Source organism: Tigriopus californicus, chromosome 10, assembly GCF_007210705.1.
Source record: "Tigriopus californicus strain San Diego chromosome 10, Tcal_SD_v2.1, whole genome shotgun sequence".
Lineage (NCBI taxonomy): Eukaryota > Metazoa > Arthropoda > Copepoda > Harpacticoida > Harpacticidae > Tigriopus > Tigriopus californicus.
Genome location: NC_081449.1, coordinates 3832147 through 3859883, shown reverse-complemented (window position 1 = coordinate 3859883; position 27737 = coordinate 3832147). Strand labels below are relative to the sequence as shown.

At 38.2% G+C, this 27737-nt stretch overlaps 2 protein-coding genes and 1 long non-coding RNA gene across 4 annotated transcripts in view; 2 read left to right on the top strand and 1 right to left on the bottom strand.

Annotated features, from left to right (window-relative positions):
* The window catches only part of LOC131887673 (N(G),N(G)-dimethylarginine dimethylaminohydrolase 1-like), a 33988-nt gene extending 18481 nt beyond the window's left edge, over window positions 1–15507 (top strand). Inside the window, exons 1-6 of one of the 2 annotated variants that reach the window (XM_059236321.1) lie at window positions 12832–13787; window positions 13852–13932; window positions 13998–14195; window positions 14265–14465; window positions 14538–14762; window positions 15010–15507. In XM_059236321.1, the coding sequence (XP_059092304.1) occupies window positions 13864–13932; window positions 13998–14195; window positions 14265–14465; window positions 14538–14762; window positions 15010–15141 (825 nt within the window). In that variant the 5' untranslated portion in view covers window positions 12832–13787; window positions 13852–13863 and the 3' untranslated portion in view covers window positions 15142–15507. Of the gene's footprint in view, window positions 1–12831; window positions 13788–13851; window positions 13933–13997; window positions 14196–14264; window positions 14466–14537; window positions 14763–15009 lie in introns of those variants that run through there. The other variant, XM_059236322.1, reaches the window with a different exon arrangement.
* Window positions 512–4188, bottom strand: LOC131887676 (uncharacterized). Its single transcript, XR_009374049.1, has 2 exons — window positions 3925–4188; window positions 512–821 (listed from the first exon to the last, which is right to left on the bottom strand). It is a non-coding gene; the product is annotated as an uncharacterized LOC131887676 (long non-coding RNA).
* Window positions 15508–19773: 4266 nt separating the features above from the next.
* On the top strand, window positions 19774–23149 carry LOC131889132 (uncharacterized). Its single transcript, XM_059238141.1, has 3 exons — window positions 19774–20025; window positions 21863–22046; window positions 22944–23149. The coding sequence occupies exons 1-3, from the start codon at window positions 19977–19979 to the stop codon at window positions 23095–23097; spliced, it is 387 nt and encodes a 128-aa protein (XP_059094124.1). The 5' UTR covers window positions 19774–19976; the 3' UTR covers window positions 23098–23149.
* The last annotated feature ends 4588 nt before the right edge of the window (window positions 23150–27737 follow it).

Below are 27737 nucleotides of genomic sequence, written 5' to 3'. Positions count from 1 at the left end.
CTTTTGGCCCATAAATGGAACATGTGAGCATCGTGTGGAAAGTAACCTTCTATTGTTTCAAGAGGATGAAATTCAATCCAGTGAGGCAAAAGAAGGGGGGGGGCCCCTCTGTCTAATGAAACCGACGGAAATCAGCCCTCAATGACGTTACGGNTATGTTGATGTGGCTCCTTTCCTATGAAGGGTGTGATGTCATGGGTGTGCTCCGTGGTGAGTTTGAATGGCTTGGTCGGTTGGTCGGCCCATTTTGGCTGCAATTGCTGAACAAGCACATGCAGACCACCTCCGCACATGCTACTTACGGGCTAGTCCGTACTAGCCAACCCTCTAATCCAACTGTAATGGATATGATTAGTTTTGCTTGTCAATATATTACATGTGATTAGGGTTGTCCCTTGCCAAAATGGAGGGAGAGAGGGGAGGGGATTTGGATGATCTCAGTGTTCCAAGAAAATGTGACATTGTTCCACTTCCCCTCTGTCTAATGAAACCGACGGAAATCAGCCCTCAATGACGTTACGGTAGGTTATATTTATATTTTGTCGAAACTTCCGGATATCACAGACACAAATATTGCAGTAAAGTGTTTCGAGCGTCTTGAAATCGCTCCATCAAGCTATTACAATATCCGGTTTGTCCATTGAGATATTATGGGGATCGAAGTTTTCCACGAAGCAATTGGGACTGACCGTGCTCACTTTGGCGATCCAGTTGACGTAGTACACGTAGGAAAAGATGTAGCCAATGAACCCAAAACAAAGCAAGCCATGGTCTTCGGGTGACCAAAACGGACTGGAACTCATAAGCAAATCCATGTTTGGCTGGAAAGAAGAAGGGCGTGAAAGTCAATGAATCCTTGGTGTCTAAATTGGAACTCTATTTGTTCACATAATATGAGGTTGCTCAAGATGAGAATCTGCGTAGACAATTTGGGATTTACCGCTTCCTTCGTCACGTTTTAAAGGCTGAATCCCGTTCCAAGCCCCGGATATTCAAACCGGAAAACTGGAATTCTATTTTGAGCCAAGTAACTTTTTGGGCTAAGGGATAAGTTTCTCCTTGGGTCTCAAAAAATCAATTTAAAAAGTGACTAATTTGAAGATTTGATAAGAATTGAGAGAACAATTGTCACACCATGTCTTCAGCTTGGTCAATTTTTATGGCCTTTTAACTTTAAAGAATGTCAAAAATAGTTTTAAAGTTAAGGATTTTTTTACCCTGAACATGATCTCTTAAATCTCTTGGCGATCCTTGCCACTTTATAGCACGAATTCAAAGAGTAGAATTTGGTTAAAATATAACAATTGCTTTGACATTATTTCGGCACACCTTACTCAGATCAGCCTCTCATGGTATGGAAATGTTTGAGTCTTCCACTCCAGATCATTAAATACTCCATGGATATAGGTATCACGGGTAAAATAAGACAACCCATATTTGGTAGATCTTTTTGAAGTCCAGCCATCTTTGAAATAAGTCCTTAAGCGTTCATTGCATTATATAGCATGTTTACGCTATTAGATACAACAAACACACCAAATCAATCCGAAATCGATAAGCAAATCCTGCAGCTGGTTTTTAAGTCAGATTTGGACAAGTCCCTGATCAAAATTCCCGATCAACCCTATATTTAAGAGCTAGCCAGATCTGACAACTCTATTTCATTGGTGAATCTGATATTATACGAATATTAATAAGAAGCTCAATAAGATCAATATTTTTTTCAACTTGAAGTGCTGAGGATTACTTTTTCAGTACATGCTTGCAGGGCTTGAACAGCTTACGAAAAAACCCTCCAACGTTGCCGTTACTTCTCTAAACCGGAGATACTTTACAAGATAATATGAATCTTTAATAAATTATCCCCGCTGAATTGAGACGAGTGCTTTAGTAAAAGAAGTACAACAGCGCAACAAATAAACCACTGCATTTGAGACGCAGCTTTGAAAAAAAATAGAAAAGGAAATCTTTCTTGTTCCTTTTTCCCCCGGTTAAGAAAGAAGAAAGTAACGGTAACGGGTGGAATAAAAATCGTTCCGTTACCGATACCGATGCTTTTGCAGAAATGTTACCGGTAGCGTTAATTGTAACGCCATTACTCTAGCCCTGATTGTATGTATTAAAGTCCGCATATAATGGTTTGTTTCCAGATTTTCTGGTTTCAATCCCGTTTGCTGGTTTTGTATTCTTTTACATGAACGGGCACTTTTTAACCACAGTGAAAATAGTGCCCCTAGCGCAGGAATAATCTGTTAAAAACTATTATACATGTTTTTGCATAGTCAAATTGAAACAGAAAAAATAGTCCATAAATCGGAAACAGAAATATAGAAATCTCTCTTTTAGAATTAGTCAGATCTATCTACTCTACTAATTCGCTGATGGATCAAAAATCATATGAAAATGAAGTTTAATAGCAGTTGTAAATTTGTCACTTTGAAGTACTGGGGATTACATTTCCAATAGCTGTAAGGAAGTCTTCGATGAGGCCTAAAACAGGGAAAATAATTGTTCATCCGTTAATTACTTCAAAGATACTTATTTTTAAGAAACTAATAAACAAACACGCCTTGATTGATATGCCTGATGTATTCGTAACTTGATCATTCTGCCTGAATTCACTTGAAATGCTAAATTTCCTTACTCATCTGATTCAGCAATTTCAATTTCTAGTCTATTACCTTAATTTGGAAACTGAAAATATGTTGAATGCATTTTTCCTCGCGTTTGGTCGTATTAAAGGCTAAATTGACGCTTTACATATAAGGGAAAGCGAACTTTTGTGCCGTTTGAGGGGTTTCATTTGTGCCGTAGATGGGATACTTGAATTATATGAACTTGTTATGAGGAGTCATTAGATAAGGCAAGAACTGATAACAGTTCTCAAAAACCGAGGCAGAGTGGTTTAAAGTACAGGATAGCACAATCAGTTTTAGCTTGAGAAAAGTCCCCCGTTCGATTCTCCGCCACGACCTTTCTCAAGGAAAGCCTCAAACAGTAACCTGTGACCACGCCCACAGACGGAAAACATTACTCATACAGACATGACATTGCTTATCAGAATTGTTAACGGGTGATGTAATGGATGGGTTCACTAGTCTAGTAGCACCCAGATACAATACAAATACAAGAGTCTTCTCAAGCCTCGCTCGGGCTTTTCGAATGAATTTGATTTTGTCAATATTTTTTACCACCTTTCCAGAGTAATACAGTCGTGTAAGGGCAACCAACTGTTGGTCGTGTTCTGAACAAGTTTTGTGACACATTGTCGCCTCAGAGATTATCTATCAATCTTTTTAATGTGCTCATTCCGGCCTGTCTTTTGCGTCTTCGTTGTTGAGGACAACAATTCAAACGAGACTACGTAAAATACACTGGCATTTTCAAAACTGGTCGCAAAAAATGCATGGTTTTCGGTCTTCTACCTTATGATTGATATTTATGCTATAATATGTGCGAAGCAACAACTTATTCACTGAAATTAGTTTTCATCCTATGCCTCAAAGTTTTGTACTATCATTGTTCTTGACAATTTCTTTTATGTTTTGTTTTTTACCCATCCGAACATGGCAGTTTTTTGCTGGAATGACACTCTTTGTATCGATTACGAAAACCTTATAACAATAAAGTTACAAAAATAGAATGAACAATTGTATGATGTTGACAATGTTATGGATTCATCAATTATTTGTGGATGTGGTTACAATGATCAAAACACAATAAATCGGAAAGTTAGGTCAATTCTTAAGTTATCCTTATTACCAACCATCCAGCATTCCTTATTGATATGCCCCTTAATCTATTAGTTTAATCAGTAGCTTCAGGCCCTTCAATTACATAACACTCATGCTTCTGGACATGTGGATGGATGGTCACTAGGGTTACTTCAGGCCCCAAGGTGTAGAGGGATCATTTATGGCTTACCTTCTCTTTGTTGAAGGGACGACGGTTTGGCTTCAAGTGAATGGGATTCCTGAAACGAGTGCTGTCCGTTTATTTTGGGCGGACATTCGGGTTTTAAAACGCATCCACAACGCGGGGTTCAATATCAAACCTGCCGAAAGACACCCGCACACTTGGGCATATGATTGTTGCTTTTGAGACGCTGGGCGATACGTTTATTTAAGACTTAATGGGTTCGTCACTACAAAAGAACCAAGCTCGTTTCTGCAAAAAAGACACCGGTCATTGTTCGCAACTCCTCTGCACGTATGTACAAAGGAGCACCTGAGCGAAGAGGTACAGGGAGTAAAGTTTGATCATTCATTCGCATTTTGATTCAAAGTTTAATCAAGTGCTTGGATATCTTATGCGGAATTCCAAAATTCCGATTCATCATGATAAGTTTCTAGATGCGACTTCAATGCACCGGTGCTTGGAGATACAGTACAATAAGATAAAGAATTTACGACGGTAAAAGTAGTAACATTTGAGGACAATGTATTCATGAGCAAGCAGCCTTGGCAGATTGTCTAGACGAAATTTGTTTCTCGTATTTACAAGTTGCAAAAGGTGCAAAACAAACAAGCCTTTTTTAAGAGTCAAAAAGTTGGAAAAAGTTAGTCAAATATTTGAAGATGGAGTAAATATTTGCAAAAGGAGCAAAACTACCAAAAAGTGCAAATATATTTACAAAGAAATGACTGCTTGCAGTCTAATACTCAACACAGTCCCATTTTGAAACTTGGCACAAGTTTAGACCAAATTGACATCAAGTTATATTCAATGTGGCCAAGGGCTGTTTATTTTGGCTTATTTCTCAATGCATTTCAGCATTCATAGACGTGCACCATTGGTCTAAAAAATAAAGAAAAAGGAGAGTTGCTTTTTAGAGGCACTTCTCATTGATGTTTGCAATCCCAGACTTCCTAATCCTGTTTTCGTTGAGACTCAATCCCATGCCTGGTATTGCAGTTTTGAACTGCCATTCTAAGTTTTATGAACCATAAACAAAGCACGATTTTGAAATATTTATTTTCCAGTTGCTTTGAGTGCAAATGTAGTTTTTATCCCTTACAATTAGGGACGTGAAACAAAGGACATTCACGGTAAAGTGCTTTACCCTTATGTTGGGTGTTTTGGGAAAGCAGAATTTAAACAAGCAACACTGCCAACTAGCACTATGATCTGTCACATCACAATCATTTTGGCTCAATATCAGAAAACTGTTTCCTTCAACAAGTTAGTAAATTGAACTAAGTGACAAATTGAACCTATTCATAGTGTAGACTGGTAGAGAGCATCTTATCTATAAGTATGCTTCATAAAAAGGGAAGATGCTTAAAGGTTAGTGTCTATTTGACCAAATTGAATTCCTTGTGTTTGCTTTAGTGCTTGTATGCATCTCCATGGAAGATCATGGTAGAATTGGAAAAATGTTTATGGTATATTGGAAGGATATGACGATTTATCAATCAGCAGTTTGTTTCCCTCTTCAATTTGAAGCATAGCATGGGGCTCCTCATTTTCAACCTTATGTTTTCAGATCAGAGTCTTTGTCTGAATTTTTGAGGAATTGTTTGATGAGATATGACATAAGTAATTCAAGGGAGGAGACATGTTGTATCAGTTTGTTCAGTTTACTAAAATGAGAAAGACCCTGGGTTGATTAATCCTCCCCTGAGTGTTCGCCACGAATCTTTTTATGCTCATCCATGACCACATTTCAGAGGTAATGAAAGTTTAGATACCTGAAGACCACAAACCAAACAAAAACACAAATGAAATAAAATTTGAATCTGATTTCAAGGAACAAATTTTGGCATAAAAAAGCAGTTCAGTTCTTATCATATTTCCTCATTATTCCGCCATTCATGGTTCCAAGAATCAAGGTATTTAAAAATCTTAAGAAATTTGCAATTAATACTTCCTACCCAGTTTGTGCTTTTCCTTGGGTATCTAACAGCCCAGTTCAATTTGCTTGGGCCACAAAGATTGCATTCAGTGAGGACTATTCACTAATCAGATCTCCAAAGCAATTTAACCTTATGTGCAGAATTTGATGAGTGTTTACTCTTAAACATTTCTTTCACAATACAATACATGGTGTTTGAGCTAATCTATAAATGATTATTGGCGTGTTCTTTCTATGTTGCTCCTAAACCTATTAAAACTCCTCCTAAAAGGTACACTTCATAATTCAGACTTTTATTTTTTCCAATGAAAATTAGACATCTGCATTTATGTATTTAGGAGAGCTGTTAATAGCGCAGTTGATTAATGCATGACCATGTCATACACGGGGTCATGGGTTTGATCCCAGGGTTCTCCCATGAAAAACACTGTTGTTTTTAGACACCTTGAACGGGGGCCGCGAATTTAAATCATCAGGGATCCACCCCCCACCCTGTACCCCTCTAGTGGTAATACTCAGTGAGGGCTCACTAAATGCAAAACGTGATAAACCTGAATAAATACTGTAAAAACTCCAGTGAGGCAAGAATCCTTGCAATAAACATTATCATCATTATTATTACTATTAATGAAAAAGGCTTATCAGCGGTACGACGCTAAATTTTAACATCAAAGTCTCTCAGTTGTAGGAATATGAATATGCAAACTTTATGCACTTGTTGTCGTAAACTTCAGAATACGCAAGCTTCTTGTTTGATGAATTCGCATGGTATCAAAATTGGGGTAATTGAAACATCAAGATCTGAAAAATGGAACTTCGTAGTGCGGGATTGCAATTCTTGACTTGATTGTCAAAAACACAATTGCTTCCTAAGACAATAAAGTTCGGGGGATGATCCTTTGCCTCAAACTTGAAATGAAATTCTGCACGAACAACCCGGATCACGGCTTTTCTTTTTAAATTGTGAAGAACACGGTAGGCATCAATCTAAAGTCATTTTGGCATTTTTGTCTTCGCATCAACCTGTTTGTTAGCCTTATTTGCTCTTATCAATAAGATTTTTTTACTTCAAGTGGGCGTCGAGTTGTTGCTGATTTTTGAAGAATTATAATGCAAATCAACGAGCTTTATTTTTCATTTTCCCCAGATAGTAAAAGCTAAATGCATTCTTCAAATACGTTGGTTCATCATAGCTTTTAGTTGCGAATGCTTTTTTGGCATACGTGGGGTTGGTTGTCTTTGTGGAGTATCAGATTTTGCAACGTTTTGTCATTAAATATCTTGAATTCAGAGACTGGTTTGAAGTTAGTTTAGCACTTTCAAATAGAAGACAAATTAGTCTATTTTAGTTATCATATATTCCTAGAAAAGGTATCATTTTTTTCCTGACAAAACCAAGAAGAAAAAACGCAGGTTCTTTGCATAGCAATGTATTGTTTAAGGAATTTGTCCTTAGCTGAAGAAGACCCGAAACATGTTCCATCATTTTTAAACAACTTTGCTTCTGCGACCAGTTTTGTTGTTGTTGCTTTAAGATCTGTTATGTAATAAATTGGTTTAATAAGATGTGACTTATGCGTCCCCTTTGCCCATAATCTTGTCCCTCCATGAAGCCAATTCATTCCTTGTTACTAGATTTGGTTGTTGAACCTGGTGAAATCTTTAATGATACCTTGACATCAATTATCATTAAAGGCAACACGTGACTTTTTCAACCAAAACTTTAACCCTCTGCCATCAAAACTTAACAAAGGAATCCCGTGGAATGAAATACTTAAATATGGTTAGAAACGAGCTTGAGAATTTGAGTCTGATTGGAAAGGGTTTGATTCATAGAGTAGAAAATTAAGGCAAAAGTTCGGCAAACTTTCGGGAGAGCGTGAAATTAAGGTTGAACATTTCAAGGTCAAGCAATGGTTTGATTCAAGATAGAAGTAGAGTCGTAGAAAGGTGAGTTATTAAGACGTATCAAAAAGTTGATGTCTAGTCAAATACTTGATTTTCGAAATGAGAAAAACCTATTGCGAAGCTGGGAGGTTCAACCTTTAGCTTAAATAATTTTCGTCCGAATAACGGCATCAATGACAGGAGAATGGGCCATTTTTTCCGAATCAACAAAATCATTAAAAAAAAAGCTTTATGGTATAAAGTTGGGCCACAAATGTTGGAAAGATGGTTCCATGTTGAACTGGGATGCTGAGGGAGGCCCTGTGGTAATTTAAAAGTGGCCCAACTCTTGTAATGAAAACAATTCCGCTCTCCTCCTTTATGGTCCTAAGACCAAATTAAGTCATAGCAAAGTGAGATTTGTTGACCATCTTTCACAAAATTTCTTTTGTGTAAGTTCCTTTGAGGATTGTCCAATGAACATTCAAATACTGTGTATTGACCCATTAAAGTGCAGTATTCTCACCAATAAGTTTGAATACTGATACTTAGAATCCTTCTTTCTAGAGGTCCATGGTTTCCACCACATACGTGTAGTTTGAACCGTGTGATACATCTGACTTTGCAAGTAAAAAATGTTCGTAAGAATGATTATGTGGATACGAAAATCGCCATAATATAAGAGAAAAAATATGCTCTAATGATGGATTTTTTTTGCCTTTTTTTGTCTTTCACCTCGTTCATCTTTGTTTCAATTTTCTGTCCAGTTTGCTTTTATTTCTTCGTCTAAAATTGCTGCCCCTACTCTTGACATTTCACTCCATTGGCTACAAAAAGGAGTGCATGCAATACACCTTTGAGGAGTTGTGCAGACCCAATCAACTTGTTGAGCTGAATGATGAGGTTCAATGGAAGCATCTGGATGGGCAGTCATTCAACTCCGTTACCCAACAACCCCTTTCGTAACCTACCGTAAATGAGTCTTTGGACCTACTTTCAATGAAAAGAATCGTCATCTTACATATATCATTGGTAAATATCTGACAAGGAAGCGTTGCAGAGTCATTCGTCAACTGTATGTTATTCATTCTCAGAGTAAAACACTTTGCCAAATGCCGGTTCCACTGAACTTTGTTACGGGTCTGTGAATCTTACACAATGCCCAATTATCACTTTTAAGGGGAGGGTGATGAACGGGAAAAAAAATCAGAGGACTGGACAACCATTTACTGTACTGTCTAAGAGGTCGACAAAAACAGGTTTCAAGGTGAACTGGAGCGCTCCAAAATAGGGGAGGAAGTACAAACTCCGAAGAATAAGTAGTAACGTACATTCAAGACGTTACCTAAAAATGAACTGAGAGCAAAAAGTTTGTGGATAAGTGCGGCAGAAATGCCTGATTTGTGTAGATTAAAGTTAAGATTGCGGTACAGAGTCATTGATTTGTACTAACAAAAACGTTGGTAACTTTTTTTTACTCCGAAATTCAATACCTGCTCTCCAGACTGGTTTCGAACCATCTTTGGCGTTTTGTTGCTAGATCAAATGTGAGATTTGGATGTATTCTTACCGCCTTGTTTGGATCGATTGAAATTTATCAGCAGGTGGAACAAGCCATGGAAAAATATTTTTCATAAAGGCAATATTGAAGCTAGCGACAGATTTCTCTCCGAAGGGTAGAAATTTGCAAGGTCTACTTAAGAAATCAAAACCATCTTGTAGGTGTTTTCAGTCGTTAAAAAGCCCCAGGATAAATTAATGCAATATCGGCTTTTGCTTGAATGAGTAAATTAACGGTGCTCAAAACCATCAAAATGAAGAGGGACACCGCAAGGAATCCTGATTTTCAACTTGGGATAATCCAAATGAACCATAGACTAAGACAGAAAATTAATCAAAATCCCAAAACTGGCTTCCCACTTGATGGTCCAGCGTGAAGACTGAATGTCCAAAAATCAGTTATGGTTTGGAATATATAGGACGTATCCCCAATTTTGTGCAAGGTTTCCAAGCAGATTTCCCAAGCAATTGATATTTGTTCCAAGTGGAACAAGCTTCACCAAAACCGGCTGTGACCAAATAACGATAAGCACATAAAGTCAATATAAACCGACCTACTGCAGCCAATTGCAGACTCTTTAAGTCTTTTGATTTGCGAAACAGTTAGTAATCCAAAATGATTTGTCCATTGAAAACTGCATCTTCAGTGTAGGCTGAGTAAGAAATCATGCATGGCAGGTTAACTTGTTTCCCGTAAACAATTGACATCACATTTTGATAAACCCTGCTTTCTGTTTTTGTGTTTGAATAAAAATATCCACTGATTAACTTTTTTTTTTACTTTTAATGATGCTTTTTAAAGATAGCTAACTTAGTTTTCGCTTGTCTATCAATTACTCTCATAATTCTAAAATACAAGTAATGCCTAGTGATGGGATCAAATAAATTTTCAAAATCAGGATCGCCAGAAAGCTCAGAAACTCAAAGCACCCACGTTTCCAACGTGCCCTAAAAGGTTAGGTTTGACCAAAAAGGTAACCCTGGTTTGATAGAAGAAAATTCAGGGTTACTTTTTATGACCAACTAACAGGTATGCGATATTCCCCCAGTAATGCCATAAGCCACTGAAAGTGTAAATTGGTAGCCTTAGTTGAAACCTCCGGTGTTTATTTGTTTGATCCCATAGTAATTAATGCCCTGATGTCTGATATCATCTAGCTCGAGGGTTACAGCCATTCTTCCCATTGGATTATGTTTGAGGATAAACAAGGAATTCTAAACGTTCGAGGAATAACCTGGATTTTGTTTACGCGTTCATCCTTTCATTTTCATTTGAGAGGGAGATAATCGAACATGTCAGTCTTCGGAAGACTATCAATATTTTATTTGAAGCCATGGTCCCACGGGAATTAAAAAACGATGGATCACAATTTTGGCGATATCTGTACTTACTGTGTGTAAGCATGTAGCATCTCGATGGACGTTGTGCACGTATTTTCCTAATCTTCAGTTGTACAACTGACATTTCCTTGAACCAGATTAGCAATGAATCATCCAGCAGGAATATCTAAAATGTTTAAGTTATTTACGTGATAAAAATCTGCCAATAAGGCTGAATATTCCATGAATATTTGCTCACTGCAACGAGGAAAATAACATTATTACCAAACAATTCATAACATTCTACTTAGCTCTACGTATTTGCAACTTTTAAGGCATTCTATGACTTCAGAAGGCTTATAAAAGGTCGCGCTGGCCACGGACTTCTAAAGGCATGGACTGAACGGAAGTGAAATTTTTGTATATACCGAATCATTTGCTACATTCAACCCATATGACCCCATGTACCCATATGAGTACATACCACTCCATATGATCAAAAGATCTTGGCCCAAAAAATGAGCTTGTCCTAGTTTGAAAACAAAATCAGACTTGAAAACTCAGGAGCGGTAGTTAAAATAATGTAGAAATGACTACGACGAAATATTTGAACCTTTGACCATTTTTAGGCCAACCATATAAGCGTGTGACAGTATAACTTTGAACTGAATTATCTTACAAGTAAATATTACAAAAGTGGTCGCCTTCAATTACAACAATCTAAGTTTCGTTTTTTTTAAAGAAACTCAAATAGTAGCTCGAACCGTGGGGGTCTTTCCATTTAGAAAGTGGGCTAAAAGATGATTTAGTCCTTACCTTGGATAAGTTTTCGCCCTCTATCCTTTCTAAGAGGCTACTGCTGATCATTTCCAACCCCAAATACGGCCATAAACATGTGTTTATAGTGCTTAACAATGCGATTCGTCCCTACTGAATAGTTGTATCTTATAAGTAAAGGTTTGTTTTCGAGCCATTTATACTGGCTTTAGTCTCAAAAGTAATCCCAATCACTCCTTTCGCCTTAAATTCGATAATTAGGGTTTTTGCGTGCGACTAAGGTCGAAAGTTGAGCATTTTACCGACTTTTTAGACGTGAAATTTGATTTCTCTAGCTATTAATGGTTATTGATAATAAGTGTGGGAAAAATATTAAACTTTTATATTCTCAAAAATGACACCAAATATTATCTAGTTTCCTCTAAAAAATGCAAAACAATAATTAATATTGTACATATATAAGCATCAAAATATCATATTCATTCATTTCTAACTAAATGAAATGAGCCGTGTGATCAAATAAGAGTTTACACTTTGGTCATAGGTAATGATTTTTTTTTGGTTTGGTTTTTCTACGTATTCCCTACGAATATTAGAGGGAAACAAATTGAACAATGAAGGAGCCCGAGAAAGAAGAGAAGTGGACTTCATTGTTCGAACTAGCCTTGATTCTTGAGGACTTGAAGGTGCTCTCAATACGCACATGAAGCCTCTACGGTCCCTAGAATTGACCCTAAATCCTGGGTTTTAGGATTACGAAATTTAACTTTTAAGCAGTAATTTAAGAATTGATAAAGTTAGCTTTTAAATCAATGATGCCCATTTAGTCTCTTGTTTCTAAAACAAAAATGATACATACTTTTCAGGTGGTTTTGTTTTGTTTCATAAATAGAGTAATTTTAGAATGGGCCAATGGGAACCTTGCATGCCACTAGGTTCGCAGTTTAGCTTAGAATATACAACTTTGCAATTTTGTGAAAAAATCGTAGAATGTAAACATGTTGCAAAATATAATATTTAATATATTTCACCTGAAATATCACCTAAACCTCCAAAACGGTTTCAAAGTAAATCTCTTTGCCTAAGGTATAAAAGCATTTCAAAGAAGCGATTCCATTCAAAAACATATTTTCTCGATCCAGAATGAGAAATAATTGATGCACTATAACCTTTCAAGTCGGACTTGCACAAATGTTCAAATGAATCCAGATCAACCCTGAGTTCCAGACTTAGCCCATCAACTTAGAGTCTTTGGAGGATTAGATATCAATCAGGTCAGTGTAAAAAATCAATAAACATAAGCCGTTATGTCCCCAATTTCTGGGTTAAGATTTTTTATTCTATCCAAATGGTCCATAAGAACTGCCGATAAATACTTTCACGAAAATCTTAACTAATTTTCCGCCCCCTGATATTTTTAGCGACATCAACAATTATTCTAAGAATTTTGAGTAATTAACCCATAAAACACTCATTATTTGCATGAAAAAATTATAATGCTCTAAGATACAATCAGTTTGCATTGGTTGAAGTGGCATTTGACAATTGTTCACGATTGATTTCCTGTGCTTATTCCTTTGGTACCCTCATTTTCCTACGACATTTCAGCCAAGCATCAAACCCTAATGACCATTTGATGTTGGTTCCCCGTCCTATTTTCGTGCCAGGTAGCTATTAATCTAATTGACGCCCAAGCAATACAATTTGCCATTGGCAATGATTGCCTATTGATTAAATGGATTCTCAAGGATTACGAAACATTAGCACTCTTAGTTCTCCCAACCTATCCAACAAGAGGCCAGTTTTGTTACCACTTCTGGACCCCTTGGGTGTTAACTTTTCAATGTACACACCACAAACCAACCTGACTTACAATCATCTCCGAAATTCATAAAAAAATCTCAGGATTTGTCCTTGTCAAAAGGTGGAACTGGGCAAATTGGGCCATTGGGTCCAAAACAATTGAAAGTAAGTGGTCACAAGCATTTACATTGCTCCCGAGGTTGCATCAATTGCTCACGAGCAAACCTCAATGCTGCTTCCTCCCACGCCCGTGGGAAGGATTTCAAGGGAATGGATTACTGCTGATCTGCTCCTTTCAAGTCCTCACAGAAGTGGGCAGTAGTGATAGTTACCTCGGCAGCTTCTTATTCTCTTTTTTTTTGAGTAAAAGTAGGTCCTACTCCCAGTTTTATGGCAATTGGCATTTAGCAAAAGACAGACTGCCAGAAGGGAGGGGTCCTTTTTTGATGAGGAATAAGAATGCTTCCAACACAGGGTTGGGTCAGATGATGTTTTTGTTGGTGTGATTCATGGCTCATGTGTATGTAGGAGCATTTACATAGGAAGACAAGACAGATGAGCAACACCAACATTGCGCAGATCTCAAGTAGGAAATGCATGTGTCTTGCATGAATTCAAAATCCTAACATTTGACTACGTGTCCACCCTAGTGTTCCTCTAACATGGCATCCACCAAATTCACACATGCCATTGTGTCTCGTGTGCCAGATATTTTCTCCAAGCAAGCCAATGTAAGTTGTTCCACAAATCAAACAACCTGTGCATAATATTTGTTAATTGAAAATTGACTCTTTAGTCTTGCTCGACAATCAACCTCCAGTTAGCCCGCAACCAGCATTTGGCCTTACTAACAGCCATCAGAGGGTTGGGAGTGGATGTGTTGGAGCTTCCACCGGATGAAAACTCCTTAGATTCCGTCTACACCCAAGACTTGGCCATCATCGTGAATGGAATCGCTTTGATGTGCCGCCCAGGCCCGCATCGACAAGCTGAGGTAATCCTATTTCAGATCGCAGAAATCGCGAAAAGAGCAATCCATAATTGTAAATCTTGAATACTCTAGGTGGACAATGTGAAAGCGGTCCTAAAAAAGGAGTTGCACCAAACAGTGGTGGAACCCACCTCGTCCAAAGCTTTGCTTTCAGGTTCAGATGTGCTTTTCACGGGTCGGGAGTTTTTCGTGGGGATATCACAATCGACCAACACAGAAGGGGCCGTGGCCGTGGCTGCCACTTGGCCGGAATACCCCTGCACACCAGTGAAGGTAGAAGTGTTGGAAGTGTATGATGGCTTCTTGGAGAGGTTACATGGTAAAGTTGATGAAATTGGTTTGTAGGTGGATGGACCATACCATTTGAAGACGTTCCTTAACATGGCTGGTCCTGAAGTGATAAGTGTGGGGGCAGGGCCGGAAGCGCAGAACATCTTAAAGCGAATGGAGCGGGAGGCCACCCATCGGTATCAAACCTTGACACTGCCAGAAGATCGAGCGGCCAACTGTCTCTTCGTAAATGGAACCCTCATTCACAAAAGTAAAGACGAGGCCCCCAAATCCGACCATGTGAGTGGCAAGTAAATCATATTTTCTTTCAAAGTTTGAAGCGTGGGAGTCAGTTGGAAGTGACTCCTCAACCCTCTGAGCAACCATTGAATTAGAAGTTCAAAATTGGTAAATTGGAAACTTAGTATCGAAATGATGTTCCTAAAATCTGATTATTGCCCAAAGAAGACGGTAAAACTAACAAAGGGGGACAAGTTGTTTCGACGGAAAGACTATCTAGCCCTTACACTATCCCCGCTACTTGCAGGTATTTTCTGCCAAAATTGATTTTCCTCGGATACCTCTACCCATCTCCGAGTTTTCCAAGACTCCGTCGCAACGTCCATTGTCATCGTTGATCATATTGCTACGAAAAACCAAACACGTCCGCCGCATCTGAGCAAAAGCCAACCTGCATAATACAAATAATACTGACTGACCTGATTTCCATTCAGGAGAAGACACTTTTCATGGATTTATCCTGTGTCCCGGAAAAGCAAACCCGGTCCTTGAGTCTCGTAGTACATAGTGAACGCGTTGAATTCCAAGTTGTGAGAAAACGTTCAGGGCCGGCACTGACGAATTTCTGGTTTATATCTCTTCCAATCATCATCCATTGTTTTTGCGTATTTATGAGAAGATATTTGCCCTATTCTAGTCTATATCCTTATGCATTCGTTATGTCTTAGTAGCAAAAAGCCAGCATTCATCTCCAAAATTGTCGTTCTGAAACGAAGATCTGAATAAAAACAGAAGTGCCATCTCAGTTTTATGCAATCGCTTTTGGGTGAGTTCTTTTACATTGTTTGAAGTCAGGAAGAACAATACTTTCGTGCAGGTTACATAGCTTAAGGAACCGCCAGAGAAATTAGCTTTTTTTTTCGAGAAGACCCGCTTGGTTTGAAAACAATGTCCTTTTGGCCAAGATACAAGCGAAAGAAAGAATTTTTTTGAACAGGTCGGAAAATATTTGTCAGTTATTGAAGCAAATAGGAGCTAGCAGTGCCTTGAAAGTATCCTCCAACTAGAACAAGGCCCATTGTTAGTAGGAGTGAAGGGCAATCAAAAGTTAACATTTTTCATGTACATAACCTTATGCAGTGGCTGCAAGATTGTTCTAAAATATTTACAAGGCCTTTAAATAAGAAATTCCAAGCACCTACAAACGTGTCCATTTGTTAAATCATGTTTCATAGTTTGTTGGAAAGGAGCTTGTGACATGATTCGAAGCTTTGGCCTAAGCAACTTTTTATGTTAAGAATCTAAAATTCTCGAGGCCAAAAATCACAATCTTTGTAGAGGCTTTAGGTATAAATGGAAAAGCAAAATGTTCTATTCGGCTGTTAAAGTGTGGTGCTAAAATGGCTGTTTTAAGTAAAAATTCAATTTCTAGTTGCTTTACACCGGTTGCGGAATAATTTCGTCGTCTTTTATACACCTATTTTAACACAAGTGGTAAAACCAAAACAATTTAGTGAGAATTAGCGAGAAGTCAGATGCTCAGATGCGAAGAGAATATCTAAAGGGACAAACAATTTTCTATTCTGAATACTGTAAAATCTCTTTATCCTATACATACAGAGTGGAAAGATATTAAGAGCCACTTTTGGTTCTACCAATATTCAGTCAAATATTTACTTGATCATATTGAACCTAAAGTCTTCATTATTGCCTTTATTCTCGTAGACACGCGTTCATTTGTCTCCCGTTATCTTCATGAAATTGCATTTTTCAAATCGTCCAGCAATTGAAAATTCCCCGGACTAGACTGCGAATTGCAGAAAATGAAGACATTTAAGTAAAAACCAGAATCCCTTTGCCATTCAGTCATAAGACCATTGAACATTTTAACTTTTGCTAGGCTCTTAAGCATTACGAATTTAACTAGACGTACTCATTGCCTTAATGAGCATTGCAATGATCAATCTTTTAACAGAGGGCTTAGACAAACGTTACCAAAAAAATGGATTTATTTTTCATTTGAGCTTGTAATACTTAAAAGCAATTTTGTTTATTTTCAAATACTTTTGGGACTACCAAATATTTGAAAAATGCTTTGACATTCATTTTTTTATGTTATGATCGTAACTTGGCCTGTCATTGTCTATTAGCAGATATTTTTGTGGCTTATCAGCTTCAAATCTTAACCTATTGATCTTTTCTTTGAACCAATTAGATTTTGCGTCGACTTAAATTGTCAACTCAAATTGGTTGTAGCACAAGGCAAAGCAGTTAAACGGTAAATCGGATAAGCAGATGAGCCACGAAAATATATGCCTTTATCACTTATTTGATGACAAGGACATCTCAAGAGAACTAACGATAGAACTTGGTATCATTGTTACTATAAATTGTCCTCTTGGTGGAGTTTTCTGGATACATATCGAATCTATGTACTGCAACATCTCACCATTATAGATGTTCCAGGCAGTTCATTTTTTGTTCCACTACATCAGAGTACTAATGAAAGAAAGTTTACTATAGGGGTAAGACTAAAAATATCGAGCTTTATGCAACTGCCAAAAATTGATAAAAAAGGATTGTCATCAATTTATTTAGTATTATACGAAAATGAATTATTTGCTTTTAAGGAAAACGCCATATCTCATTTGGGAATCGTAATAACCGAAAAGTTTTGAACATGAAGCAAAAAAGTATTGCTTACAAAAAAAACTAGAACTCTACTTCATAAAGTGAATCCAAAAAAAGCACTCCGCAATTGTAATCAACAAATTGTAAACAATTTTGCAAAAGATGTGGTTTTAATTGCAGACATTATGAAAAAAATCCTCCGGCGGAGGCATCAAAAATTGAAAATAATCGGTTCCACAAACAAGGGACATTTTCTCTGACGATAGTTTTATTCCGGGTCCTAATTGCAAGTTGATCAAAAGGGCAGACCTGGACCGGTCAGTGGCACTTTTTTGTTTCACTCCGTGTCCACATTCCATATACGTACTTATGTACGTACTGTACACATATGTATTCATGGAATCCGCCGGCTCTCGCTTGACACCCGCATGCACGAATGGCCACCGACCGATTGCTAGCGTAACCTGATTCTTTATCCTGGCATCGGAACTTGAACCTGTGAACCTGTGGAATAAATTTGACATTTGCATTATTGCACAAAACCGTTATCGACTCGCTTCCTGGACGGACGGGTGGTTGATTGCACTTTGTCAAAACCATTTTTTCATGGCCCTTCGTTGAATTTTAGCACAGCTTTGCTCCGCAGAGGCAAAGCTGCGAATGCAATTCGAAAGAGAATCCATTCCCGATCCTGCCACTGGGAGGTCAATGACCATCATCATCCGTGCCACCATGAACATCATCGTGGTCGTCGTCCTCATCTCCATGGCCGGGCGAGGGTTCAACCCCTTCTTGGAATTCGCGGCGCGATGTGCCACACACTCTTGTTCTCACTCACTCACTCGCTCGCTCGCTTGCAGACACGGTGTTCATAAAAATAACCGTGAACTGTCTTTCAAACTGGTAGAGATCGAAATGTAGAGGGGCTACAATATAAAAAGAGATAATTTAGATGACGACAAAATTTTGCTGCTTATCGAAAGATTGCTTGATTATAATTCAAGTTGGTCGCAACATGTTTCCATTCCTTTTCTTTTCTGTCTAGTATTCAATGTCTTCAAACGGCTGGAGAAAAACAACATGACAAATATGATAAAAGCGCCTGATTAGCATCGTTATTGGTTCCATTGTCCTTTAAAAGTGTTGCTAAAGACTCTTCGGTTAAAGTGGGCTTATGCTACAGTTTTGGACCTGATGCAAATCAAGCCAACAAATTTTGTTTCTCAATTTTATCATTCTGAGTTAGGTACCTTGCACTGAATGATATCTGTTAAATGTTTAAATACATTTGTAGCAGCTATTTTCACTATGTAATCTTCGCATATTCAAGGGAACTTTAGAATAATGCTATGATTATTTTTTCCTCGTTACTTTTAAAGGTTGATGTACGGAATTGAGCATTTGCAGTTTAAACGAAAAAATCGCAAAAACTGTCCATAAAAGTCTATCTTAAAGCAACCAATTCATCGGAAGGTTGAGATCGTCCTTTAAACTAAACTTGGACAGAAAGACCATAAAATACCTGAAAAAGGGAGCGCTTTAAAGGCTCATTTGTGTGCATGGCTGGAGCAAAAAGATCAAGTTTAATGAGACATGGAGACACTACTTAGATGTTGTTATTGTGACCATGAAATGCTAGCAGAGAGCGCAAAGTTTGATTTTTTCAAATATTTTTTTATTTTTCGAACAGCCCTTTGAATTTAGAAAAAATCAATGTTCTATAGCTTGTGGTAGAAAAGTGTGGTCTTTCTATATATACATTATTAGGTTAGACAAAAGGAAAAGCTTGATGGAATGAAAAACGATTCGCCAGCTTCCAGTGAATGTTTTGACACCTTATTTTTTCAAGCCATCAAGCAATGCCTAGAAATTAATTGCATCTCAATACTTGCCAGTTCTCCTCATGTCTGGATGTGGCTCTGGCCGACAATACTTCCACCGATAGATTTCAACGCTTCTCTGGCTAGGATCCTAAATTCGCCCATCCAGGGTTTCTTGTGCGTAAATTTCGCTAATGTTCCCCTGTTCCCTTAGGTGACGATGAACTTCAGGTGTGAGTGCACTCCTAAGTAGTCACACATTCAAGGTAGTTCGCTGACTGCTACATGCAATTGCGTCGGAAAGCACTGCAATACGCAATCTTGAATACCGATCGCTCTGCAAAGCTCAAGAAGGAGATCAAAGAAGCTGCCATCGATTCGTGCTATGCCAAATTCAGCCTTAAACCCATTTGTACCACTTTAAGAGTTCATCACGACGAAGGCCTCCCGAGTTCTCAAAGCAAAGGCAAGGATTGACAGTTTGACACAGGCCGTGGGATTGTGAGACTGTGTCATTGAATTGCAGATTTGAGGTGCTGCAAATGTGCATGTGCATTCAAGAGAGCAGCCAGAAAAGCGCGCTTCCTCCATCCATTCAGGGTGCAGGTAAGTGCTGCGATCAAGTGTGCAAAAAATCAGGATCCTGAGGATTGTTGGCCAGAGCTAGGCTGGGTAGAAGCACATTCACATCTCCATTTGGACCTGGATTGTGAACTCCATCAGAAGATTGTATGTCATGAGTCCATCATTATCCTTGTGAGGGAACAACTCGCATGGCCAGGAACGCGTTCCACGCCACCGGAACAATTTCAAATGATCAGCCATGGGGAAATGGTCCCAGTTTGGAACCCTGAAGGGCTTCCATGGTTCAGGTCAGTCTTGATATACAAACAAACTCAGCCATACCTTATTCTGTTGCGAAAAACCGGTTCTTTACCAAAAAATTAAGGTTTGATCAGTTCGATGGCTCGTTGATCTTTGTCAAATGCCTCTGATCCATATCTGTACTCCTAGCAACTCTATGCACGCCCAAAAAATGTTTAACCAATGACGTATTCGACTGGAGTGTACTTTAAACATACTTGACTTCCCTTCCAACGCGAAGCTTGCCAATTTCAAGCTGACTTGAAATGGACAACGAATTCGCAATCCTTTAAGAACCGAATAGAGATCAAGAATTTTACCTGAAACGGTGCCAATTTAAGCGTTCACTCTACGTATATGGCAAGAAAGAAAAGGAACTGTAAGAAGCATGATCCCAGTCCAACATCCGAACAAACCCCTTAGAGCACTTGATATGCAATTTGATAGAGGGTTGCCCCATTTCAGTGTCCCATGCTAAATGGGAAATTCCAGTAAATTCAACCAATAGGGCATGTCAAGGGCAGGAAATTCAAGGAAAAATGTGGTCAGGCGCCCTGATTTTGGGCATTTTGTGGAGGGAGAACTGAGACAAACATCACGGTCAACTCGCAGCATCCGCCCATTGAATTTGCAATAATCGAGTGATTTTGAGTGAGTTGTGTTACAAAACCCAACAAAGTGAACATGTTTGGTCTAATTCGGTGAACGCACTATCATATTGGCTCAAAACCACAATGCGTTTTTCTTAGACAAGCAGGTAAGATGAAATAAATGTCAAAATTCAATGCACATACAGTGCAGTTTGGCTAGACATGTTGTCTTTGATTTTACTCCATGGAATAACGTCAGTTGGTCAAGAACGCGTTCACTTGACAAGCCTTATAAGTATGTGTTTGTTGCTAATATCGTTTGAAGTAAAAGCTTATGATATCACTCAGACAAGGTTTGATACAAATTGGTTCGTTTTCATGACATTATGATCATCACTCGGAGGAAGAATCCCATTCACTCACAAAATTCCCACGCTTTATCAATATTTTTGTATGAGCTCACTTGAAGGCTTCGCGTTGAGGAATCACTGCCTAATGCAAAAACTATCTTTCGAACTATAACCTAAATTGTTTTCCTTAATTCGACCAAAACCCAATTTCATTGAACCATTAAGCAAAAAGATGCCTTAAATTAGGCCATCCTAATTAAGTGTTACCTCGTACCAACGAACCAGAGGACATATTGCCAATTATAGCTCAACTTTCCTTAGGCCACCTGTAGTAGTTGTTCTGAACCTCTGAAGTAATTACTTCTTTTGAGCACTTAAACTGGCATATACGATGCAATGTCAATTCAAAACAAGGGTTGAGACAAAACTACTTGGACCAATCTGGGGAACGATTAGATTGCATGGCAACATGAGCTGGTTTCAAGCAAACCATATCATCATGAAATTCAACGCCTCACATCTACCTTTAAAAGCATACATGTTGAAGCAATATGGAACGATTTGCAAATTGTAACACAGCTATCAAATATTCATGAACTGAGAATCCAATTTGAGAGGGTTCTTATTAGTCTTGCAAAAGGACATTTCCAAAAAGGCAATCCATAGAAGGTTGTCTCAAACTTGTTATGAAACGAATATGCATGCACAAGTCAACTATTAGCTGATTGAATTCCAGACTTGTGTTTTTGCCAGTTTGCACTCTAAAAATTGCGCTGAACCTCTGCGACGATGTGACATGTTAGCCTTGTGACACAAGAGAAAACACCTACAAATTATAGTCTGCACCCAATCGTGTTGGCACGAAGAGGCCATAAAACATGTCCAAACCCTGGCTGTCATTTCAGGTGTGAAGTTTTCATTGTTGGAGCTGATTTTGGTGATTCACGCAGTATTTGCCTCGTGCCGTTACGGAGCTCTCAAATGTGATAGTGACCGCTCGTGTTGGTCCGGGGACGCCAATTCAACGGTGCCGTCCAATTGCAAATGCTGTCAAGGATATCCGTTCGTGCCCGGTGGGGAATGTCTCAGGTACTCACTACTCAGTCACTCATTCTCCTTCGTACGCATTAAAGTACGCGAAACAAACAGAGATGGGCGTGGTTGGTTGGGTAGCCATTGGTTCGATTTTTTTTTAAAATATCCCATTAACATTTTGAACATGTGAATATTTGATTGTTTGATTCTTATTAAAACAATAGTGAATTGTTGTCATAAGTTGCGTAAAACTGATTTGAACTCTTAATTGGATTGAAAGATTGAAATTTTCAGACAGATTTTTAGACATGGCTTGAGCGGCTAGAATTGGTAGCAAGTGTTACCGACCTTTATCTTTTTCATTTATTTTTCTGTTACAATCGATAACTTGATATTTTTTGCCATATTCCATTTTAGATTATTTTTAAAATAACAGTTAATGAAGAGGAATTAGTAAATCTTCAAAATAGTTACTCTGAAAGTAGATTACTTTGATCAATAAAAATTGTTTCTCTCCTCTTTCATTTTATTTGACGAAATTTAAAAAGTAGGGGCAGTCTTGGTTTTCGCTATTACAGGCTAATTTCTTATCATATATTTTCACTAAAAACAGAGGCACCAAATTTTCATCGGTAGCTATAACCCTTTACAATTGAATATTTGAGATATATCATTTTTTTCAAATTGAATAATGCAACCGTAATCAAATTACTTTTGATTTGTGGAAAAACAATTCCTACAAAATGAGTTCCTGGTGCAATGCACAAAACTTTCCCCTAACGGAACCGCTATGGAACATTTCCTCCTCATAAAGATCTCAGTGCACGATTAAGTTCCAATTCCACGGAACAACGGACAGAGGTTCCATTTCAAATAGGCTTCGATCCACATTCGGAGGCCATGATTTGACCATACCTGCTTTGATTCAAAAACAGATTGCTTGAATTTCAGGGATTGCTCTGCCAATCTGGACTTGTACTTGATGCAGCTTCAGCGACGTCTTGCGGCCCAACATCAACCTCAATGTCCTCAAAATGGCAAAACAGTGAATGGTTTCAAACAGAAGGCGCATAGAAAGATACAACTTTTTTCAAACGCTACTTAACATGGCGTAAAGTGCATAAACATATAATAAACAAATATTGTGATGAAACCAATCCAATCCAACACCTTGTTTACATTTCATGAAGGGAGGAACGATGATAAAGGATGACAAAAGAGGCCTTTCAAGTTCGAATTAGGGGGGCAGATCTGGTTTCGCCAATCATAGTGACATTGAGTCAACCACGATGTTTGCTTGAGACTTGTGGAGTAGAACAATTTCTATGATGTTACGGTTAGACGAGCCTCTGTTACATGCTATTTTATATGGACGTCAATTTGGAGTAGAATGGAAAGTTTGCTTGGGAACGGAGTAACCAATTCTAGGAAGAGAACTTCATTGGAACGCAATTTCTCGTGGATGAAATGGATAAGAATTTCATGCTAACCTGCTCACAGAAAGGCAGTGAAATTACGTGGTGAATAAAGCCATAGAGCTACAATGAATAGACCAACGTCTACCTATTTGAGGAAAAGAACTCAAAATCAAAGCCAATGATTCTGTTGTACTTTACTCAATCCTAATCCATTCAGTTCGGTATATTTTCTGGATTACTGTAATTCCAACATCTGCTTTGGTTATGCTACACGCAGATCTGTTATAACTACCAAAAGATCATTTTCCTAAGGAAATAAAACAGATTCAGTCCCTAATCAAAAGCAATTAATCTTTTTGCGTGTCCATGTTTTGTGGACCAGACATTTGAGTGATGAAAGAAATCGTGCACATTAATATGGTGAAGCTTTTTCCACGGGTTTTGTTTCGATTTTGCCCAATTCTATTGCGGAGTTAAGTTTGGTGAAATGTAGATTTCTTAACAACTTAACAACTCATTTTCATTTAGAAAAATATGATTCAATTCAAAGAAGCCAAGATCTGGCATCAAATCCATCGTAGGGGTAATGTGGAGTTTTAAATATTCAAGCAGTCATCAAGTTTACAATAGATAAGAAATCCGAGGACATTGGTTCGAAATTTATGTCCTGGTCTTAACGATTTTTCCATCTTACCCAGAGTAGGATGCATATGGTGATTCTAATTGTGATTAGTTCTGAATCTGCCACCAAAATGTCATGTCCTTGTAACATTTTTGGACAAAATTGGTGACTTGAACATCCAACACTTTAACCTTGAAAATGATGATTTCCGTTCAGTTTGAATTTCCCGCCTCTTTCGCCTCTTGTCTTTGACACAGAGATGCGGCGGTTTTCCGCCAAAACGGCGGTTTTTCGAAGGTCATAGCGGGAAAAAAAACCTTCATGGCGGGTTGACGGATTTCAGATCCACATTTGGTGAATTTTGGTGGATTTCACACTTGATTTGTGTAATTACGTTGAATAGAGACAAGAAAGCATGATAATGTTTAAAATGTCTGAAAATAGTTTTAATGGTAATACTGTTCCGTTATTACCAGCTCAATCCATGTACTATTATCTAGTGACAGGATCAAATCAAATTTCAAATTCCTGACTTGCCTCAACTTCAGCGACGAGCGATGACGACATGAATATTTTAAGGGCAGAACAAGCAAGAAACTACTCAGTAAGCCCTATCAGGGCGGACTCTTGGGAGGCAAGACTATGCGATATAATAGAAATAAAGTAAAAAGAACTTGCGCTGGGATGAGTCCTTTGATTTTCTGACTTTTTGCAGGACTTGCCGAGTTTGATCAACTACTCATCCTATTTTTACCAACCTAAACAAGGCTAGTGAAATAATCATTGAAGAGCTTATTACGAATTAACTGTTTGATGTTTTCTTCGGCGATTTTTAGACCAAACTAGAGGGCTGGTCAGGGAAAAGTCACTCCAACCAAGCCGCTTGAGACTTTGCTTTGAACACATTTTGATAGTTGGGCAGCAGGGTGTCGGGCTGATCGATTTCTCTTGCGTTGAGCAGTTTCAACCAATGGAGACAAACGAGCCATCAACTCACTGGCTCCCTGAAATCGGAACTTGATTTTGAGAATCACGTAACTAAATGTGTTCAAAGCCGATCCCCATCGCACATACCAGGCAGCCGCCAGCGAGGGAGGCCCAAAAATCTCATTCGTGAGTGTCGTTTCTCTGACTAACCCTCTAGACCAAACCATTTGGCACAATTGTTTGCCTCATTTTGTTTGTCCGCACTTTCAATCAATGTTAGTCTTTACTTAAATTTAGCCTTGCATTTAGCTTTCCGTTTGTGACGTGACGCCGCTCAATGCCAATACGAAATATAGTTTAAATTTGAACGTCTGAGAGCATTATCTAGTTTAGTGAGGTGGTCTCAATAGAAAATGCCAAAAACACCTTCTTTATTAAATTCCAAATGCAGTAGGGAAAAAAGCGTCGGAAGCTAATCAAACCTCGTAGCAATCGTTTTATGACCTACTATTTTCATTGCCCAATCAGTTTTTCTAAACTTTGGAATTCGAAATTTTTTGCAAGAAAAGTGTTTTTTAAAGAAATTATAAGATCATCAATGGAGCACTCCTGTTATTTTAGTTTGTACCTGTAGCATATTAAAAAAATATCTAGCCTTTCAACGTCACCACTCCGGACTAGTCAGCAACTTCATTGGGGACCCTGCAGGTAGTCCCAAGGGCGATTTTTCAATCAATGATGGAGCAGAAAATCTTTGCTTTAGAACAACCAACATCAGATGAAAGTTGAGACTTTTTGCCAAGATTGACTCAAACAACAATTAAATCATAACATATTTTTTGAAACATCATGTCATTTGAACACACTTTCAAATATTTAAATGTTTTTTTGTCCAGATTTGTGCCAATATTGACGATTTTGTATAAAACAGCCCTGAAATGTGATTATTTCCTCTGAACATGTTTCAACAAGGAATATCGCCGTAATTGTTCAATATTTGATGTATTTAATGCTGAAGAAGTTACAAGTTTTTGCCTTTAGCCCTGGAAAGTTCTACCCTATCTACACTTATTTTTCTCTTTCCTGATCCTGATCTTGACTCCTTTTACAACTTCGTATTACATAATATACCACCTAAGTCTATTGGCTTGACGCTACATTTATCCCATTTTTAGGAAAGTCTATCTGGCAAGACGCTTGCAAAGCATTTCCTTCCCAAAGTTTGAACAACTTCATGTCTAGAACTGTATCAATCAAAGCAAATGGCCCAATTAAGAAATGGAGTGCACATTTGGGTTCGCATTCCTAGAGGCGGTTAATAAGGCCTAAAAAATATGATATAGGCTAGGTGGTTTATATTGGTCGAAACTTGACCCTGAGAGCATATTCAAAACGTCGATAATATGACTTTTGGGGATTCAGTTCAGCTTTCACCAAGGAATCGGCGATTTACTTATATGTTGTTTGTTTTGAGTTGAAGCAAAAGGCTTAAACAATTGATAAAGCCCCCTTTTGAATGCAACTTGCACTTTTATTTTTAAAATTTTTTTCAGTAAATTAGATAGTTTCATTGTTTAACGAATCGTCAATTAGGTTACCTTTTTCCATCGTTTTAGCTTAATTAAAGCACGAATATTTGAAAGTTGTTGCGAAAAGATTTCAAAGCCCCTGTTTAATGGCTTTTGATCAATCTTGGTCCTATGAAATCATCTTGAGTTGTCAAACTGACATTTCACGCTTCACAAAGGGAAGAATAAATAATAAATGTACACCCTATAGTCACAACTCACTCAAATCACCGAGAAAACAAACAAAACAAAATACTGCGCAGTCTTTTCTTACAAGGTCTGCAATTGCTTTATTGATTGAAGAAAAAAACAGTCCTAGCGAAAATCCCATATATCTACATGCTAGCGTACATGTCCTTACAAAGGAAAATCAAATTTCTGGGTTAAGAGGTCAACCTTTCACCGTAAAAATGATTTTCCCATGGAAAGACGGTTTGACAGATGATAAGTATGAGATTGACAAGTTAGATGTTACTGTCATTACAATCCTCCTTTTCTCTATCATTTCCACTGTCGACCTGGTCAAATCTATTCTTTATTCACTAAGCCCCAAGGTCAGCCTTTGTCCAGCACCCATATAGAAACAAAAGATATGAAAGTCTCTATCTGACTCAGACATTCTAGATTCCCATGTGGTTGAGAATTCAGACAAACCGCGAAACAAGGCCAGAACTTTTTTTGCTCATACGACTAGTAATACTGTGATTAAGTCATCTTCGATCCAAGAGTACTATACGATATTGCGTATCTCAAACACATTCCCCAACACGAAACCAATCATAAAACAATAAGTAACCACCACATCAATGACTCGACATACGACATAATCAACAGGAAAAACCATATTGCACTCATCAGACGCCGTAAGAGACCTAGTCAAAGCCATCCATATCCAATAACCAAGTCCAAATCAAGGCCATGATGTCAGAGCCAATGTTCCACGTACATTTGAATGGAGTCCCAGGCATAAGGAAATGGTCTCCCCTGCAAAGGCCACAGCACGCATTGAGCAATTACTTGGCTTGGTTGGTATGCATGCTAGAAGTGTGGTTTTGGTACAGGACTGAAGGAGGGTTTATATGAGTATACCATCAGGCACATTGATCCCATCTCAGACTTCGTCCGCATTGAAGCATTGGTACAAGGAAGGTGGAACCAAGAGTGGACCGACTTCATTTCATCCAGGTATGGCAAACTTTGTGAAGGGGGT

What these genes read in the sequence shown, in the direction of transcription:
- LOC131889132 (XM_059238141.1), top strand. Translation starts at nt 19,977, where the DNA reads ATGGGGAAATGGTCCCAGTTTGGAACCCTGAAGGGCTTCCATGGTTCA. An exon ending in GAAGGGCTTCCATGGTTCAG is followed by an intron (nt 20,026 to 21,862) that starts GTCAGTCTTGAT and finishes CTGTCATTTCAG; the next exon opens with GTGTGAAGTTTTCATTGTTG. An exon ending in CCCGGTGGGGAATGTCTCAG is followed by an intron (nt 22,047 to 22,943) that starts GTACTCACTACT and finishes CTTGAATTTCAG; the next exon opens with GGATTGCTCTGCCAATCTGG.